This window comes from Rhopilema esculentum, chromosome 18 (assembly GCF_057945365.1).
Source record: "Rhopilema esculentum isolate cy_ngs chromosome 18, ASM5794536v1, whole genome shotgun sequence".
Classification (NCBI taxonomy): Eukaryota; Metazoa; Cnidaria; class Scyphozoa; order Rhizostomeae; family Rhizostomatidae; genus Rhopilema; species Rhopilema esculentum.
In genome coordinates, this window is record NC_142832.1 from 103,012 (window position 1) to 121,221 (window position 18,210).

Consider the following 18,210-nt stretch of genomic DNA (forward strand, 5'->3'; position numbering starts at 1 on the left):
GTCGACGATTTTTAAATTATTTACACAACTTTATTTGTCTGTAATTAGATTTACTTTGTGATTCAGTTGGAGGAAGTATTTTTGTGCTTTAAGCGGCTTTCAAATTGGTATAGAAATCTGCTTTTCAGTGTATTGAGGAGGATTGGCTGAGCGTAAAAACAATGTTTGCTATATTCAGTATTTGAACACATGCACAGGTTGGTAAACAAAAGAAAGCAATCTAGTCAACAGGTGGAAACTCTCTGCAAATCCACAATGACCATAAGGAAAAGGCCATGTGTTTCAAGAGATAATAATGAATAAAGTTTTGGGGTGCATGGTAATTAATGCATATGAAAGTGAGAAGCATTCTAATATGCTGGCTAGAGATCCTACCGAAAGATGCTTATGAGAGATGCAACGAAGACTGCAGTTTTCACTTGAATATTTTAGCGACCCAACCATAGAGGTAACGATTTTTGACAAAAGCAGTGAAGTGATCGGCGATGGAGCGCACAAAAACAACAGATGAAAATCAATCAAGAGGTAACTATTTCCCGACAACGCAATTCTTGTTGACGACGTTTAAAGAGCCTTTGAATGCTCGGATCAAAGAGGTTCGAGTTTTCATGGAAAGAGGCTCGAGTTTTCATGGTCCTGCAATGCAGCTTCTAAGCTCAAATTATATTATATCTGGCACTGGCAGGGACGGTAAACGGAATTTGAGCAGTGAACCTGAGCCCTGATGTTCTAGACAGGGAAAAAATCCAAAAGAACAGAAATGATAAGCTGAAACTTAGGCAGCCCTTCCACTAGGCTGGCTAAAAACAACAACGGGTTTTATGTAACCAGCTTAAAAGGCCATTCAAAAATTGCATTGAGATAGGAATCATTGAGTATAGAATTTTTTTTCAAAAGAAATGTCTTGTTTTATAAATAAGTCAAACAGATAAGAGCATATTTTTGTTGACGTGATAGATGAATTCGTTCCAAGTAGGATGTCTGCTTTGTCTTGTTTTCCCAGTTAATTCTGTATGCTCCTTGCTTTATTCATGGCTACATATGCCCAGTATTTCCATTGTATAGAGAGATTCTTGAAAATCAGCTACATTTTTGTCCTTATATTGAAACTATGAATTTTTAAACCGGCCTTTTCCGCCCCAGTTACCCCCTACTCATAGGATAGAAACAGCAGTTATTTTGGGTTTGCCGAGCTCCTTATGAAATATTTTGCACCATCCTTGTTATCCCTTTTGTCCAAGCCTTTCTTTATCGGCTTTTATCGGTAATGACTTTTCACAACCCAACTCATCAGCTTTGTGTTTGAATATATTTTGTTCTTTTCAGCAGATTTCTTTTGACGTCAGCATTACGTAACCACATATTTTTATTGACTTTTCTATGCACCGAAAGTTACCAAGCTTACCATATCAATGGTCTACCAAGCTAACCATAGCAGATTAACCATGTACTGAAAAAACAATTTTGTTAACTTAGAGATTTTGGCCTGCCACGAGAAGTGTTTGTTATAGTTCAATACACTCATCATGATATATAACCCCTTCCCTATCCCTGCATTCAGGCACACTTCTTTGTATTTATTATTTTTTGCAAAAGGGACTAAAGCCCCCGCAGCCCGCCTGCCCCGCAGTGTTTGTTATTTGACAGACTAATATTTGCGGTAAGTGCTTTGCTTACTTAGGTTGTAGAAGACCTACCCAATCGCATGAGATTTTTTAATCGGCATGCCAGGGAACGGTTGCCTGTTTTACTTCTCACTTTCTGATCTTTCCCTGCGCCAAGATATTTGCAAATGCAGAGCCTGAGAGAAATTTCTATGATATGGAAGGAGAGGGCTGAAAAAATGGTGTGACAAATTCTACGAAGAGAGGACAAGAAAGATCTGAAGGGAGGCTTAATGTTGACACAAAGCTCTTAAGACTAGGTAATCTAATTGTTTTTGCTTCTGCATTTCAGACAAAAGTTTTTTGATTGGTGGCAGTGTTGCATTGGGCATTCTTTTGATGCTTTTGGCAATTGCAATTTGGTGGTTTATCATCAAAAGAAGAAGATTGAAGCAGAAAAACAGTAAAGCTGCCTCCAGGCCTTCAGAGGTTCTTACTAAACCACCGGACATTCAAGTCAACAAAATTGAGTTTACGGTGCCTTCCAGTAATTTGAAGCATCGGGCATATGACAATTTGTCACCAAATGAGCAAACCTTGCCGTTAATTGGACCGTGCTTTGAGACTTCATCAAATGAGTCGCTGGACTCCAACAGAACACCCGAGGGCATTCCGACCGCGTTTGGTTTATTGCGACCGGACTTGTACTTATCAGATACTGAGAGTGAAAACAGTGGATTTCCGCCCGGTCACATAGGAAGAATTTGGTTCCGCCTAGAGTTCAACTGTGAAACGGAGAATTTGTTTGTAACTGTAGCTAAAATTGAGAATCTACCGGCTAGGCAACATCGTGGGAGCTCTTTGTCAATGAGTGGAGCCAGTACTTGTGACTCTTTTGTTAGGATTTTCCTGCTCCCTGATGAAAAGAGGTATCTGCAAACCAAAGTGAAAAAGCGTACTTTAAATCCAAAATTCAATCAGGAGTTTGCTTTTTGCATGTCATACAGTATATTACGAGAAAGAACTCTTCGATTCTCTGTTTTTGACGTTGATCGATTCACAAGGCAAACTGTTATTGGACACGCGTTGTACTCCCTTGAAAATCTGGACATAACAATGGCGTTAGATGAATGGAAAGACTTGGAAAAAGTTGCTTTGGTTTGTTTCTCTTTTTTCATTTCTTCTCTAAACATCTTGTTCTCTACGTCAGTTTACTTTTTCTTCATAGTATTATAAACATTAATTTCAAGTAAGTGTTATTTGGTTGAAAGTTGGTAAATTATTTTAGATTAAATTAGTTGTTTGACGATTAGCCAGTCAGTTAGGGACTTTGCTTTTACTGGACTTTGTTAACTTGAAATTCTCTATGATAAAAAAAATGAAGGTTTAACAACACGGTGAAAGAGAAAGAAGAAGTGAAGGAATAGTAAAAAACGACAATAAGAAGATAGATGAAATCAAGGGAGATTGATGTACGAATTAATGAATGAATGCATTAATTGATTAATTAACTAATCAATAGATTAATTAATTAATTAACGAATTTGATTAATATTTGGCTTCGAAAAAGAAAAATGATAAGTAAAAGAAGAAGAAAAAGGAAATCAGAAAAACCATGACATATTTAGAGTCAGAAGCCTGCATGATCTACATCTAATTCTAATTTTCATTCCAACTCATTTAGTTCACTTTAACTGGCTATAATTTTTTGCTTATTGATTTGCTTTGCAATCATTTTACAGCCCTCGACAGAAAATTTTGGTGAAATCTTGATATCAATGACCTATCTTGAACCAATCAATCGCATGGCGGTGACTGTTGTCAAGGCAACCGGACTGCACCTTGTCGATTTTCAAATTCTGAGTAAGTCTAAACCTATCTTTTATTTATTGATAGACAATGTTTTTAAGGTGGAGAGTCCCCAAAGTGGTGTGCTTGATTAAAGTATGCCAAAATGCGGCACAATTATGCCAAAATAAACCAGCAAATGTAACTAGAACTAGTCTGTTATAAGAACACTCTTAAAAGCAGAGTAAGCCGTTCTTGTTAGGTCAAATTTAGGAGTGCTCCTCCTACCGGGTGTAGAACAACGAGCTCGCATATGTGTACATAAATGCAAACGCAAGAGTGGATGTTAGGGGCCCTTGTCTACGGATTTCATGAGTCTGCCCTTACTGATAGCTGAGAAGATGAGAGTTTCCCCTTATTAAGGAAATGTTTTGACATCGAAGTTTTAAAAGCGTAGTTATGATCCTTGCAGATCCCTATGTGAAAGTGAGCCATTCAGTTTTGGGGAAAGTGACAAAAACGAAGAAGACGCCAGTTCACAAGGAGAACTCATACCCAGAGTTTGATTACTGCTTCGAGTTCAAGATCAACCCTGATATTTTGGAACGGACATGTTTTACCATTGAAGTTATGCACAATACTTCACCAGCCCTGAAACAAGACAAGATGATTGGGCGCATCGACATTGGGGGACCACTTGTGTCACGTGGTAAAGAACTTGATCACTGGAATGAAGTCATGCTGCATCGCAATTACCCGGTTAAAGAATGGCATTATTTGAAACATTTGACTTAACCTTGAATTGACCTCGCTATCTATGAATATCATACATCAGAGGACAGTTAGGTGATCATGATATTTAAGTAATCATTTATTTAACAATGTTTATACACTGAGAATTTCATGAATATGTTACTAGTCTTCAGCTTTGATGTAGGTATGAGACAAGATAATTTTGGGGATTCTGGGCTTTAATCTAAACAAGAAATCAAAAGTATGTATTTGTCACCAGTAGGGTTCTCCAAAATATATGGTAGTTTTTTGGATAATATTGTCTTTCAAGTCAATTTATTTCAATTTTAGAATTCTTCTTATTTTCAATAGATTGAAATTATAAGCGTAAGAAAGTCACGAGAAGTAACGGTTTCTTTTACAATGTTTTTGCAACTTCTTTCCTTGTGAGCATATCAATAGGAAAAAGGAGACATTTTGATAAATATATTTGATTGCTGAGGATAAACCAATTCGAATGATCCGAAACAATAAAATTCTTAAGAAGAACCTCGAAATGGACATCTTCCGCCCTATTCTGTATCCTAATCTATTTGGATCCGATCCCAACTGTTTACACGAGACCTTTTTGGGATCGGATCCAAATGGGATCATCTTCAAATGCGATCCCAAACGGATAGCAGATTCAAACAGCGAAGTTTCTCTTTGTTTTGTTTGTTTTCAAATTTTCGTGACATTTCTGTCAAGAGATTGATTCTGTGTCTTCAGTTTTATACCTGCAATCAATTATATTCACAGAGCTTTTATACAGAGCATGGATTTTCATGAGATTACGGAGTACTTGGTTTTCTCAAAATTCACTTGTTTCTAATCATTTTGCTTCGAGTACTATACTGTGTACTGAAGTTTATTAATTTTTCTGATGGCCCAGTACTTGTTTCTTTTTTCTAGCGAGCTTCTTGAAAAAATAGGCGTATATTGCACAACGTAGTGGTGAAATCAGGTTTTAATTTTGGTTGTGGGGGCCCAGGCTTACGATTTTTAGATTCAAATTTAGATATTTCTTTTCACAACAATTCGTTACATATGATTTAGCATCGAAAAATATAAAGCTACTGCTAAATTCATGATGATTAAGTAACAGGAAATAGTTATTTACATATTCATTTCATAACAGTAACTATTAATGAAAATGAAAAATGAAAACTGAAAACAAAATGAAAACTGTAGGACAAGTGGAAAAAACTCATTAGAGCTATCTAGCCATTTGCCCCTGTTTGACGTGAATTTATGGTAGTATTAAAATGTGAATTTGATCTAAAAACTGTAAGAGGCCAAAAGATGTGTTATTTTATGTCATGTAATACATTCACAATTATTCATAATTCCACGATGATAGGCAGATATTATCATCTTAACGATAATATAGTTAGCAAATAGAATGAGTACCAGAATGAAAATATGATAGTTTGATTGTTAAACTTTTCTATAATGAACTCTTTATCAAGTGGCTAGAAAAGAAACGAGCCGAGCAAAGAGAAGGCGAGATTCGATAAATACAAAAGAAGGCGAGATGCGACGCAACCAAAAATCAGAATAGGGGAAGGGGAGGAAAGTAAGAAAAGAGTAGGTAATAGATGTAAAAAGTTTTTAGGATAAAGAGTTTTTAGGCTAAAAATTAAACGTATGGTGTCTTGAGTGTCTTGCGGTGCATGCAATAAGCCAAGGATAGAAATGTCGCCAGTAGAATGATTGAAGGAGTTAAAATGATTGGATATGTTGCTATCTGTATCGCTTTAGTGTTCTTCTGTCAGATAGATTTTGTTAGCAACATTTCTCCAATGTTCTCCAAAACGGTTGTTAACTTGACGAATTAAATTTGTCGGTACTTATTTGTCCAATTAAGTCAGTACAATAGGATATAACGGAAAAAATAAGCGAAAGAGTACTACGCTAAAAATGAAAGAATATAAGACGAAAAGCTCAATTTTCCGAAAAGGACGAAATTTGGAGGATTATTGCCCCTAGCTCCGCTGCCCGTACAGACAGAAGTTCCGTGAAACTTTTTACGCAAGGCTAAGTCAAGGTGGTAGACGAGATTTAAGGAGGATCATTAATATTATGGAGTTCAAAAAGTTCCGCGTTCCCCAAAGAGTTCCAGGATGTCTCCGTGGAGTTCCAAGCAGCCACTCATAAAACAGATCCTTTTTCTTCAAAAAAGCGCGGCATGCTTTTATACAGAGCTGGGATATAAATTTATTTGCTTAACAGTTGCTCGGCCTTTGCCCCTCTAGCAGCGGTTGAGGAGAACTTCCATGTTGAGAAAGCACTGCGCGTGGTCAATGAAGGTCCATGCAAAGAGACTAAGGTGATTCATTTCTATGAGTCGAGATCTAGTAATGAGCCTCTTTAATCTTCTCGTAGTTGATAAAATTTCTTTGCCTCTTTCCCTTGAATTACTAGAAAATTAAAACTCATCCAAGTTTGGCACCCGATCATGGTAGGCCATAGCGCACAGTCGAAGTTAACAGTTACTAGCACAGGCACATTTTCGATTCATAGGTGCCTTCCTTCCTATGTGAACTGTAATGTCGAAAGCATAAATGCAAAAGCCCTGTTGATTTTTCTGTGGCACTTTTCTGTAAGTAGTTATTAACAAAGAATCTAGCCTGGTATTGCTCATCTATTTCTATCAAAAATGTGTTCTTTGAGCAGCACAGCATACGCACTTTTTGCTTTGAAAGGTAGCAAAACCAACCTGAAATGATATTCTCTTTCAGGGTCATTGGATGTAAAGGACCCCTCTGAATAAAAATAGTGTTTGAAATAATTTTGTAACGTGCTTTCTTATTCTTTATGCATATTTGTATGATAATCAGTAATTGTTTACATTTTTGTTAGTTATTTAATGTCAAGTATTTGCATGTAGTAAAGTTTAAACCAATGAAAACTGAATATAACAGAGCTAATCGATGCTGCTGATCACGTAAATAAAATAAAATCAGGCTGCATGCTTTGCAAGTGATGCAGAAAACCTGAAAAATGTGCAAACTTAGAACTGCATCATTAAACCGTGTCAATTGATTGACATTAAAAATATATTTTTTGTATCTTTTCATGCAGTGGCTGGAGGTGCTCATTAGCTCAACTGAAAGAACATAAAATGAGAATATTAATATTTAGTAGCAATGGCTGCGAAGAGGTACTTTGTTACTGTGAATAAACATTAATGCTTACTGGTTTTGCCAATATTGCTCAACACCTTATAGGCAGGCCCTGAGGAAAACTGAATAACCATGCCCCCATTTCTGCTCTTGCAAGCAAAATTTTCGTGAACACCGATCAGATTAGCTTAAAATTTATTTCAGAATTTTTCTTGCAGTCATTTCTTTCATTTGTTTAAAATTCTTTACTATTCCCCCCTCCCTTGCCCCCCTCTTTAGGTGGTCCTGCTTATAGGCAGAGCTTTATATGATTTGGTATGTAGAGCAGGATTGCTATAATCTGCAACCCTGAGTTTCACACTTAATGTGATCATTATGACATTGATTTGTAATTTGACTGGTGTAAGTAAAACAAAACTTGCAGTTGTGAAGGTTTTGTCCTTTATTTCGCAAGTTCTTTTATTCAATCTTTTTCAAACCAATGGCGAAATCTGACAGAGATGCATGGGTAAATGTGCAGGCTGTGGATACCTAACTCTGTTTTGTTCATTCTGTTTCAATTTCTCTATTTTTTATTTGGAATGGAGCACTAAAGGAGATCTATCGATTTGTCTCTGTATAATATCTTGCTTTGATGATTTTTTGCAATGGAAAAATTATCTTTTTATTTACCAATTCTATATAGTAATAAGCTATTCAAAGAACCATTCATTTTCCTTTGATTTCCAAAATTTTCTTATTGGACAAATTTTATGCTATCATTTCATTTCAGTAATATTCATGATTGAATTATTACATAATAATTGTCTTCTTTGAAGTAATTATGTCCTGACTATTTCTGGCTTTTTTCAATTATATTCAAGTCCCAAACTGAAATTTTAATTTTCCACTTTTCTTTGTTTTTAGGCTCTCAAAATTTTGCAGAATGACATAAAAAAGACCAGAAATTTTGTGACACCGTGAACTTGCATTCTTAAAAGGTTATGATATTTTGATAGTTCATTAATTTGCAGAAATATTTGTTGCAGTTCACATAATCTTTCTAATTGCTGATGATATTTGGAAATGGTTGTCAAAACCAACCAAATAATTAGGTATGAAGTAGGTATAAAGTAGGTGAAAAGCAGAATGTCACTTTCGGTGTTTAAAACCTTGCAATTAGAAGTTTCCTAGAGGTCTGCATATAACCATTAGTCAATACAAAACTGAAAAGTTAGCGTATTCCCAGTTGGTGGGATTAAACTGTCCCTTGTCAATAGTCATTATTCTGGAAGATTCTGATGCATCAAGCAATATGAGAAATAATTTTTAAAACAGAGATAGAAATATTTTTTGAAACATTTTTAAAATCTTACTCCAGAGTCATACTCTTGGCCACTGTTTGGTATTGTTAAAAAACATTTACAAAATGTCGCTTATGATCAGTATAATCCTTTACACCTGGGTGCCCTCTCACCCCTGCGTCCAGGGATGATGCAAGTAAAGGTGGATCACTGTATTGTAGTGTTGTATAGAAAAGAACGAGATATCCATTTTATTCATGTAACCCCCCATTAATGTTTAATATAAATACATATATAATGTATTACTGATATTAACTTAGGACTCTTGACTCACAACTCACTGCCTCACAATTTCGGCAACCTCAGAATTCTTTATCTTTACTTTTTTGGCCATGCATTTGTTTTTTTGGTTTGAAGGTGCTGGAGGTGGTTGGCTGTATGGTTGGTTGGTTGGTTGGTTGGTTGGTTGGATGGTTGGTTGGTTGGTTGGTTGGTTGGATGGTTGGTTGGTTGGTTGGATGGTTGGTTGGACGGTTGGTTGGTTGGTTGGTTGGTTGGACGGTTGGTTGGACGGTTGGTTGGACGGTTGGTTGGACGGTTGGTTGGTTGATCAAAATTTATACCGTTGATGGAACGGCTGAAGCTGCTTTTTTCTAAAATTCAACTGAAATGTCTTTTTTCCAAGTTCTGTGTTTGATAATGATAAGTTCAACTTTAGTTTTACGTGCCTCCCTTAAAATTATTTTTGAGTCAAATTTAGTCACTTTTGGTTAATTAACAGCAAAATTTCTTGTTTCAGTTTTTATCTAACAATTAATTTCTTGCTGGCCGTTTGTTATAAATCTATTTTATTTTTCAAATTTAGATATTTATTTATATATTTTCATCTTCAAATTTCAAATCATTTTCTGCTTTGTCTTTTTTATGCAACTTGCTTTGATTTCTTAGGAAAAATTTTCTGTAAATTGGACACAACTGTATCTTGACTCATCATTATTAATAACAATTGAATTTGTATTTAGCAATAAATTATATATTTGTTTCTGGATAGCATGTCTTCATAATGTTTATCAGACAAAAACTTAATGAAAATATGCTCTTGTGTATTGCTTGGCCAGAGCTATAGCCATTTAAGGCTAAAGAGTATTTTATTAGCTGATATATTTTTCTACCAATGAGGCTCTATTTGAAAATTCATAATTTTACATTTTTTATTTTTCAGCAATTTGGTCAACAATTTCAGCAGTTTTTACATTCCATGACAACAGATACAAAGATTTTATTTCTCTTAAAGAATACTTTAATTGAGAATCTTTTCAAATGCGTGTTGTTTTTATCTACAGAGGTCTAGTTTAAATTTCTATGGATTCACTTTCTGCCGTTTATTGAAGAGTCAATGACTTTTTGTTGTATAATTGTTTACTTTAATTTTTATCCGTATTCATCATGGTGGCTAAATATGTCTCGCTTTTCACGAAAAACTCTCCAGGATATAATAATTGGATATTGATCAAAGGGTAAGCAGAAATTTATGTTCACATGCAGATAGAAAGTTATACTTGAGGAATAATCCAAGTTTGACTAGATTGTCATTCCAAAGCAATTCCTCACACAGCTGAAGAGTCCAAGAGAGAAGAAGAAGAGAGAACAAACTATTTCTGTCTACATATGTTGGGATCTTTTGTTAGGAAAAGAGCTCCTGCACCTTTTCCAATGAAAGCTTCTAAAGATGTTCTGGACAGTTGTTCCAAGCAGTTTCTGCAAGCTATTTAGTAACATCTTTTCATTTTCAGTCACCTCTTGCATGCATGTTTTATGCTTTATTTTGACTTTTATTGAGAATCTTTTCAAATGCGTGTTGTTTGTTATCTACAGTGGTCTAATTTGAATTTCTATGGATTCACTTTCTGCCATTTATTGAAGAGTCAATGACTTTTTGTTGTATAATTGTTTACTTTAATTTTTATCCGTATTCATCATGGTGGCTAAATATGTCTCGCTTTTCACGAAAAACTCTCCAGGATATACTAATTGGATATTGATCAAAGGGTAAGCAGAAATTTATGTTCACATGCAGATAGAAAGTTATACTTGAGGAATATTCCAAGTTTGACTAGATTGTCATTCCAAAGCAATTCCTCACACAGCTGAAGAGTCCAAGAGAGAAGAAGAAGAGAGAGAACAAACTATTTCTGTCTACATATGTTGGGATCATTTGTTAGGAAAAGAGCTCCTGCACCTCACTTTTTCATTTCACATCTTGCATGCAAGTTTTTTGCTTTACTTCCATTTTTTGTTTGTTTGAAGTTATGGACCGGACAAGATAGGAGCATGCCTTTGTCATTATACCCTATGTTTTTTGTCAAATTCGTTGTTTTTATGCATCTTTTTTCTTTCTGTTTTAGATTTGATTGGAATTTTTACAACAGTACAGTTTTAAAAATAAGTTCCTTAATTATTTCTTTCCCCATTGTTCTGATTAGAGCATTTGTTTGAGGTGAAAAATGACAAGAATACAAGGTGATCAATTTTTTTAACTTTCAAAGGAAATTGTATACAAGCTTTATAAACACATTTTTGTCAGGTAAATGTTTTTTAATAATCAAGAAGTTTTGGCTATGGAATATGTATGGAATCTAGCAAATGGAAGACTGATCAATTTTTCTGATTTTACCAAAAAAAAGTTTAGTTAACATTTGATCAAATTTCTATGCAATGACTCTAGGTATAAAGTGCTGATAAAGCGTCTTCAAAATGTTTAAAAATTTGCTTTGCTTGCTTAATTTTAGCAAACACGAAATAGATAATTATTTTTATTGTGCAGGGTGGTGAAAGCTGTGCATGCTGTTGTTATTTCAAGATCTATTTGTTCCAAGTAAAATACTGCAAAGGTATGTTCTTACTTTCACATTTGACCTAATTTGATAAAAATTCTGAATTGAGAAATATTTTCTGAACTTTTAGTAAACGTTTTTCTTTATTCATTGGCAGTTTGGTTTTATGTATTTATTGGTTTTGTGTTGTAAATAAAATAAAGCAACTTATACAAAGGATAACTTCTTATTGCCAATGAAAGATATCTTGGACAGAACAAGTGCTAACAGAAGACAGAAGTGGATTATGGCTATCAATGTGGATTTTCAATCATTCTCCCCTTCATACTGTCCCTTAATCATCTCATTTAGAAGTTTAATCAAAATTTATATGCGAAGTTCAACAAGGGCTTTAGTTACGAGGGCGTAGAGCTGCAACAACTCCTTCGAAAAATCCTTTTCAGAGACGACTTTTTGCTACCTAAAGGTGCCTCATCGGCATTGGAAAGTAAAGAGGATGGTCATCACCTGCAACAAGATTTCGTCAGGCCCCCCGAACTCTTTTACCTTTTTTTTACCGAATAAATTTTGGCTTGCACTTTCAAAATTTGGAATTCGACTTAGTTTGTAAATGTTTTCTGCTCAGAAACCTTCTTTTTCTCTGCAGTAAATGATAATATGCATTTCGTTGAGCAGTTATTTGTCCGGAAAAAATATCTAAATAGGAAATGCTTTCAACTGAACTCTTTATAGCGAAAAATAGGTACACGGAATAGATTTTATTAATATAGAACCTAGCATGAAATAATTGGCCTGTCATCCTATCTACGGTTAGGCCTGGTATATATAAGATCTGAACTTCATTTTGAGCAGCTTTGTTGACAAAGGATATGTAAAAGTTGTAAACTCAGGGGCTCTTCCAAAAGTTGTAAACACACGAAAAATCCACACATTTTCTGCCACGGCACACAAACTACTTAAAAACCCCGGTTTAAAGGACTCATGCTACCTATTTTACCTTGTAATTTTATTGACGAATTCGTTTTGAAAATAGGTCAAATTTAGGTTTTTTAAGTTTCCCGCCAAAAATTTTATTTGGAGGAACCAACGATGCTGGAAGTATGCCAGGGCAAATGGGACATACCTTTTAGAGATAGAGATAGTAGGCGCTTTTTTCTGGTCAGATTGGGTAACTTCGCTCACTGCCCCTACCATTCCTTCTGTATGAACAAGAAAATTTGAGTGGCGTCCTGGCATTTTCCGTTTTCTGCTCTGACTCTCCTCGTGGCGTTCGAGATCTGCAAAACATTAAATTTTTTGACAAAATGCGGGATAACTTTTCACTGGTTCTCATTTCCTTTAACCTATTTGCAGCTTTCTTGATTCCATACAATACATTCTCTGCCGAGTTATCTATTGCCTGTAATTCCCTTGACAACTTCTACATGATAACAATGATACCACATACAGTGATACCACCAAAAGTGATAGATTGTTCTGTAATTCAAAAGCCTGAAGTCGAAAACACGGACATGGACCTTTAATTCTCCTCTGTTGCTTCGATTACTTTATATTTTATTCAAAGCGATTCAATTCTTTATATATCTTGATTACCACCTTTGCAGTTTTTCCCCAACGAGTTTCCCATAGACTTTTTTAGATGGATTGACTTCGCTGATTTTAGGTATGAAGATTCTTGCATTGCTTAAGGTTTTTCTTGCTTCTGCTGGATATCGTTGAAAGGTTGTACCCTTTTTTGATAGGCACTCACAAATACATATCAGTCCTGGCACATCTGATTGCTTAACAGCATCTGTACGTTAAACAATGGACATCAAATGCTCGTTCTCCTGCGAATTCTTTCACTTCCTTTGCGAGTTTCTTTATCACTGAACAAATTTGATTTCTCTCTAAGCCACATCTTGAAACAACATCTTTCAAATGCTCTAGTAAAGCAAAAGCAACTAGGCCACTAGAACAATGCCAACAAAAATCTCCTTAATTTCATATGCATTGGAGACTCTCCGAAGAGATATTGAGACTTGTTCTTTTTTAGAAATGTCAGCTGATTCATCTGCCATGATTGAAGATTTTTTCTTCTTGAGCAACTGTAGATGTGCTTTGGTCAGCTATTGTTGTTGAACTTGTGGTTTTTAATGGTAGAATTTATTGTTAATGAATTTATAGAGCCAAAAAATAAGTTGCAGCTGCTACCAAAGACCCAAATAATTTCTTCTTTCTTAGAGGTTTAGTCTTTCCGTTTTGTCTTTTGAATTATATTTCCCTTTGATATATTTTATTCTCTATCAATCATTTGTGGTTGATAAAGATTCGACTCCAGTTCATATATTTGTAGAGGAAATAAATAAATTTCAGTTGCTATCAAGGACTCAAATAATTTCTTCTTCCTTAGAGTTTTAATTGGACGTTGGTTGTGTTTTTTAGTCATATTTCCCTTTGGTATATTTCAATCTTTATCAATCATCTCTAGTTGATAAAGATTCGAATTCGGTTCATATATTTAAAGTGAAAATAAATAAACTTCTTCTACCAAGAACCCAAATAATTACTTCTTTCTTAGAGTTTTCATAATACGTTGGTTGTGTTTTAGAGTCATATTTCACTTTGATAGATTTCAATCTTTATCAATGTTTTGTGGTTGATAAAGATTTGAATCCAGTTCATATATTTAAAGTGAAAATAAATAAACTTCTTCTACCAAGGACCCAAATAATTACTTCTTTCTTAGAGTTTTCATAATACGTTGGTTGTGTTTTAGAGTCATATTTCCCTTTGATAGATTTCAATTTTTATCAATATTTTGTGGTTGATAAAGATTTGAATCCAGTTCATATATTTAAAGTGAAAATAAATAAACTTCTTCTACCAAGGACCCAAATAATTACTTCTTTCTTAGAGTTTTCATAATACGTTGGTTGTGTTTTAGAGTCATATTTCCCTTTGATAGATTTCAATTTTTATCAATATTTTGTGGTTGATAAAGATTTGAATCCAGTTCATATATTTAAAGTGAAAATAAATAAACTTCTTCTACCAAGGACCCAAATAATTACTTCTTTCTTAGAGTTTTCATAATACGTTGGTTGTGTTTTAGAGTCATATTTCCCTTTGATAGATTTCAATCTTTATCAATATTTTGTGGTTGATAAAGATTTGAATCCGGTTCATATATTTAAAGTGAAAATAAATAAACTTCTTCTACCAAGGACCCAAATAATTACTTCTTTCTTAGAGTTTTCATAATACGTTGGTTGTGTTTTAGAGTCATATTTCCCTTTGATAGATTTCAATTTTTATCAATATTTTGTGGTTGATAAAGATTTGAATCCAGTTCATATATTTAAAGTGAAAATAAATAAACTTCTTCTACCAAGGACCCAAATAATTACTTCTTTCTTAGAGTTTTCATAATACGTTGGTTGTGTTTTAGAGTCATATTTCCCTTTGATAGATTTCAATTTTTATCAATATTTTGTGGTTGATAAAGATTTGAATCCAGTTCATATATTTAAAGTGAAAATAAATAAACTTCTTCTACCAAGGACCCAAATAATTACTTCTTTCTTAGAGTTTTCATAATACGTTGGTTGTGTTTTAGAGTCATATTTTCCTTTGATAGATTTCAATCTTTATCAATATTTTGTGGTTGATAAAGATTTGAATCCAGTTCATATATTTAAAGTGAAAATAAATAAACTTCTTCTACCAAGGACCCAAATAATTACTTCTTTCTTAGAGTTTTCATCATACGTTGGTTGTGTTTTAGAGTCATATTTTCCTTTGATAGATTTCAATCTTTATCAATATTTTGTGGTTGATAAAGATTTGAATCCAGTTCATATATTTAAAGTGAAAATAAATCAACTTCTTCTACCAAGAACCCAAATAATTACTTCTTTCTTAGAGTTTTCATAATACGTTGGTTGTGTTTTAGAGTCATATTTTCCTTTGATAGATTTCAATCTTTATCAATATTTTGTGGTTGATAAAGATTTGAATCCAGTTCATATATTTAAAGTGAAAATAAATAAACTTCTTCTACCAAGGACCCAAATAATTACTTCTTTCTTAGAGTTTTCATAATACGTTGGTTGTGTTTTAGAGTCATATTTTCCTTTGATAGATTTCAATCTTTATCAATATTTTGTGGTTGATAAAGATTTGAATCCAGTTCATATATTTAAAGTGAAAATAAATAAACTTCTTCTACCAAGAACCCAAATAATTACTTCTTTCTTAGAGTTTTCATAATACGTTGGTTGTGTTTTAGAGTCATATTTTCCTTTGATAGATTTCAATCTTTATCAATATTTTGTGGTTGATAAAGATTTGAATCCAGTTCATATATTTAAAGTGAAAATAAATAAACTTCTTCTACCAAGGACCCAAATAATTACTTCTTTCTTAGAGTTTTCATAATACGTTGGTTGTGTTTTAGAGTCATATTTTCCTTTGATAGATTTCAATCTTTATCAAAATTTTGTGGTTGATAAAGATTTGAATCCAGTTCATATATTTAAAGTGAAAATAAATAAACTTCTTCTACCAAGAACCCAAATAATTACTTCTTTCTTAGAGTTTTCATAATACGTTGGTTGTGTTTTAGAGTCATATTTTCCTTTGATAGATTTCAATCTTTATCAATATTTTGTGGTTGATAAAGATTTGAATCCAGTTCATATATTTAAAGTGAAAATAAATAAACTTCTTCTACCAAGGACCCAAATAATTACTTCTTTCTTAGAGTTTTCATAATACGTTGGTTGTGTTTTAGAGTCATATTTCACTTTGATAGATTTCAATCTTTATCAATATTTTGTGGTTGATAAAGATTTGAATCCAGTTCATATATTTAAAGTGAAAATAAATAAACTTCTTCTACCAAGGACCCAAATAATTACTTCTTTCTTAGAGTTTTCATAATACGTTGGTTGTGTTTTAGAGTCAAATTTCACTTTGATAGATTTCAATCTTTATCAATATTTTGTGGTTGATAAAGATTTGAATCCAGTTCATATATTTAAAGTGAAAATAAATAAACTTCTTCTACCAAGGACCCAAATAATTACTTCTTTCTTAGAGTTTTCATAATACGTTGGTTGTGTTTTAGAGTCATATTTTCCTTTGATAGATTTCAATCTTTATCAATATTTTGTGGTTGATAAAGATTTGAATCCAGTTCATATATTTAAAGTGAAAGTAAATAAACTTCTTCTACCAAGGACCCAAATAATTACTTCTTTCTTAGAGTTTTCATCATACGTTGGTTGTGTTTTAGAGTCATATTTTCCTTTGATAGATTTCAATCTTTATCAATATTTTGTGGTTGATAAAGATTTGAATCCAGTTCATATATTTAAAGTGAAAGTAAATAAACTTTTTCTACCAAGGACCCAAATAATTACTTCTTTCTTAGAGTTTTCATAATACGTTGGTTGTGTTTTAGAGTCATATTTCACTTTGATAGATTTCAATCTTTATCAATATTTTGTGGTTGATAAAGATTTGAATCCAGTTCATATATTTAAAGTGAAAATAAATAAACTTCTTCTACCAAGAACCCAAATAATTACTTCTTTCTTAGAGTTTTCATAATACGTTGGTTGTGTTTTAGAGTCATATTTCACTTTGATAGATTTCAATCTTTATCAATATTTTGTGGTTGATAAAGATTTGAATCCAGTTCATATATTTAAAGTGAAAATAAATCAACTTCTTCTACCAAGAACCCAAATAATTACTTCTTTCTTAGAGTTTTCATAATACGTTGGTTGTGTTTTAGAGTCATATTTTCCTTTGATAGATTTCAATCTTTATCAATATTTTGTGGTTGATAAAGATTTGAATCCAGTTCATATATTTAAAGTGAAAATAAATAAACTTCTTCTACCAAGAACCCAAATAATTACTTCTTTCTTAGAGTTTTCATAATACGTTGGTTGTGTTTTAGAGTCATATTTCACTTTGATAGATTTCAATCTTTATCAATATTTTGTGGTTGATAAAGATTTGAATCCAGTTCATATATTTAAAGTGAAAATAAATAAACTTCTTCTACCAAGGACCCAAATAATTACTTCTTTCTTAGAGTTTTCATAATACGTTGGTTGTGTTTTAGAGTCATATTTCCCTTTGATAGATTTCAATCTTTATCAATATTTTGTGGTTGATAAAGATTTGAATCCAGTTCATATATTTAAAGTGAAAATAAATAAACTTCTTCAACCAAGGACCCAAATAATTACTTCTTTCTTAGAGTTTTCATAATACGTTGGTTGTGTTTTAGAGTCATATTTCACTTTGATAGATTTCAATCTTTATCAATGTTTTGTGGTTGATAAAGATTTGAATCCAGTTCATATATTTAAAGTGAAAGTAAATAAACTTCTTCTACCAAGGACCCAAATAATTACTTCTTTCTTAGAGTTTTCATAATACGTTGGTTGTGTTTTAGAGTCATATTTTCCTTTGATAGATTTCAATCTTTATCAATGTTTTGTGGTTGATAAAGATTTGAATCCAGTTCATATATTTAAAGTGAAAGTAAATAAACTTCTTCTACCAAGGACCCAAATAATTACTTCTTTCTTAGAGTTTTCATAATACGTTGGTTGTGTTTTAGAGTCATATTTTCCTTTGATAGATTTCAATCTTTATCAATATTTTGTGGTTGATAAAGATTTGAATCCAGTTCATATATTTAAAGTGAAAATAAATAAACTTCTTCTACCAAGGACCCAAATAATTACTTCTTTCTTAGAGTTTTCATAATACGTTGGTTGTGTTTTAGAGTCATATTTTCCTT

General features: G+C 33.0%; 1 protein-coding gene across 2 annotated transcripts; it reads left to right on the forward strand.

The window, feature by feature from the left end:
* The first annotated feature begins 239 nt into the window (after positions 1 to 239).
* On the forward strand, positions 240 to 8,313 carry LOC135680999 (synaptotagmin-15). Of its 2 annotated transcripts, XM_089113724.1 has the most exons (6): positions 240 to 525; positions 1,957 to 2,762; positions 3,347 to 3,467; positions 3,865 to 6,492; positions 7,248 to 7,326; positions 8,195 to 8,313. In XM_089113724.1, exons 1-4 carry the CDS (start codon positions 486 to 488, stop codon positions 4,185 to 4,187), a joined length of 1,290 nt encoding a protein of 429 aa, XP_088969850.1. In that variant the 5' UTR covers positions 240 to 485; the 3' UTR covers positions 4,188 to 6,492; positions 7,248 to 7,326; positions 8,195 to 8,313. The 2 variants fall into 2 exon arrangements, with proteins under 2 accessions (XP_088969850.1, XP_088969851.1); XM_089113725.1 differs by lacking the exon at positions 7,248 to 7,326.
* Positions 8,314 to 18,210: the final 9,897 nt, after the last annotated feature.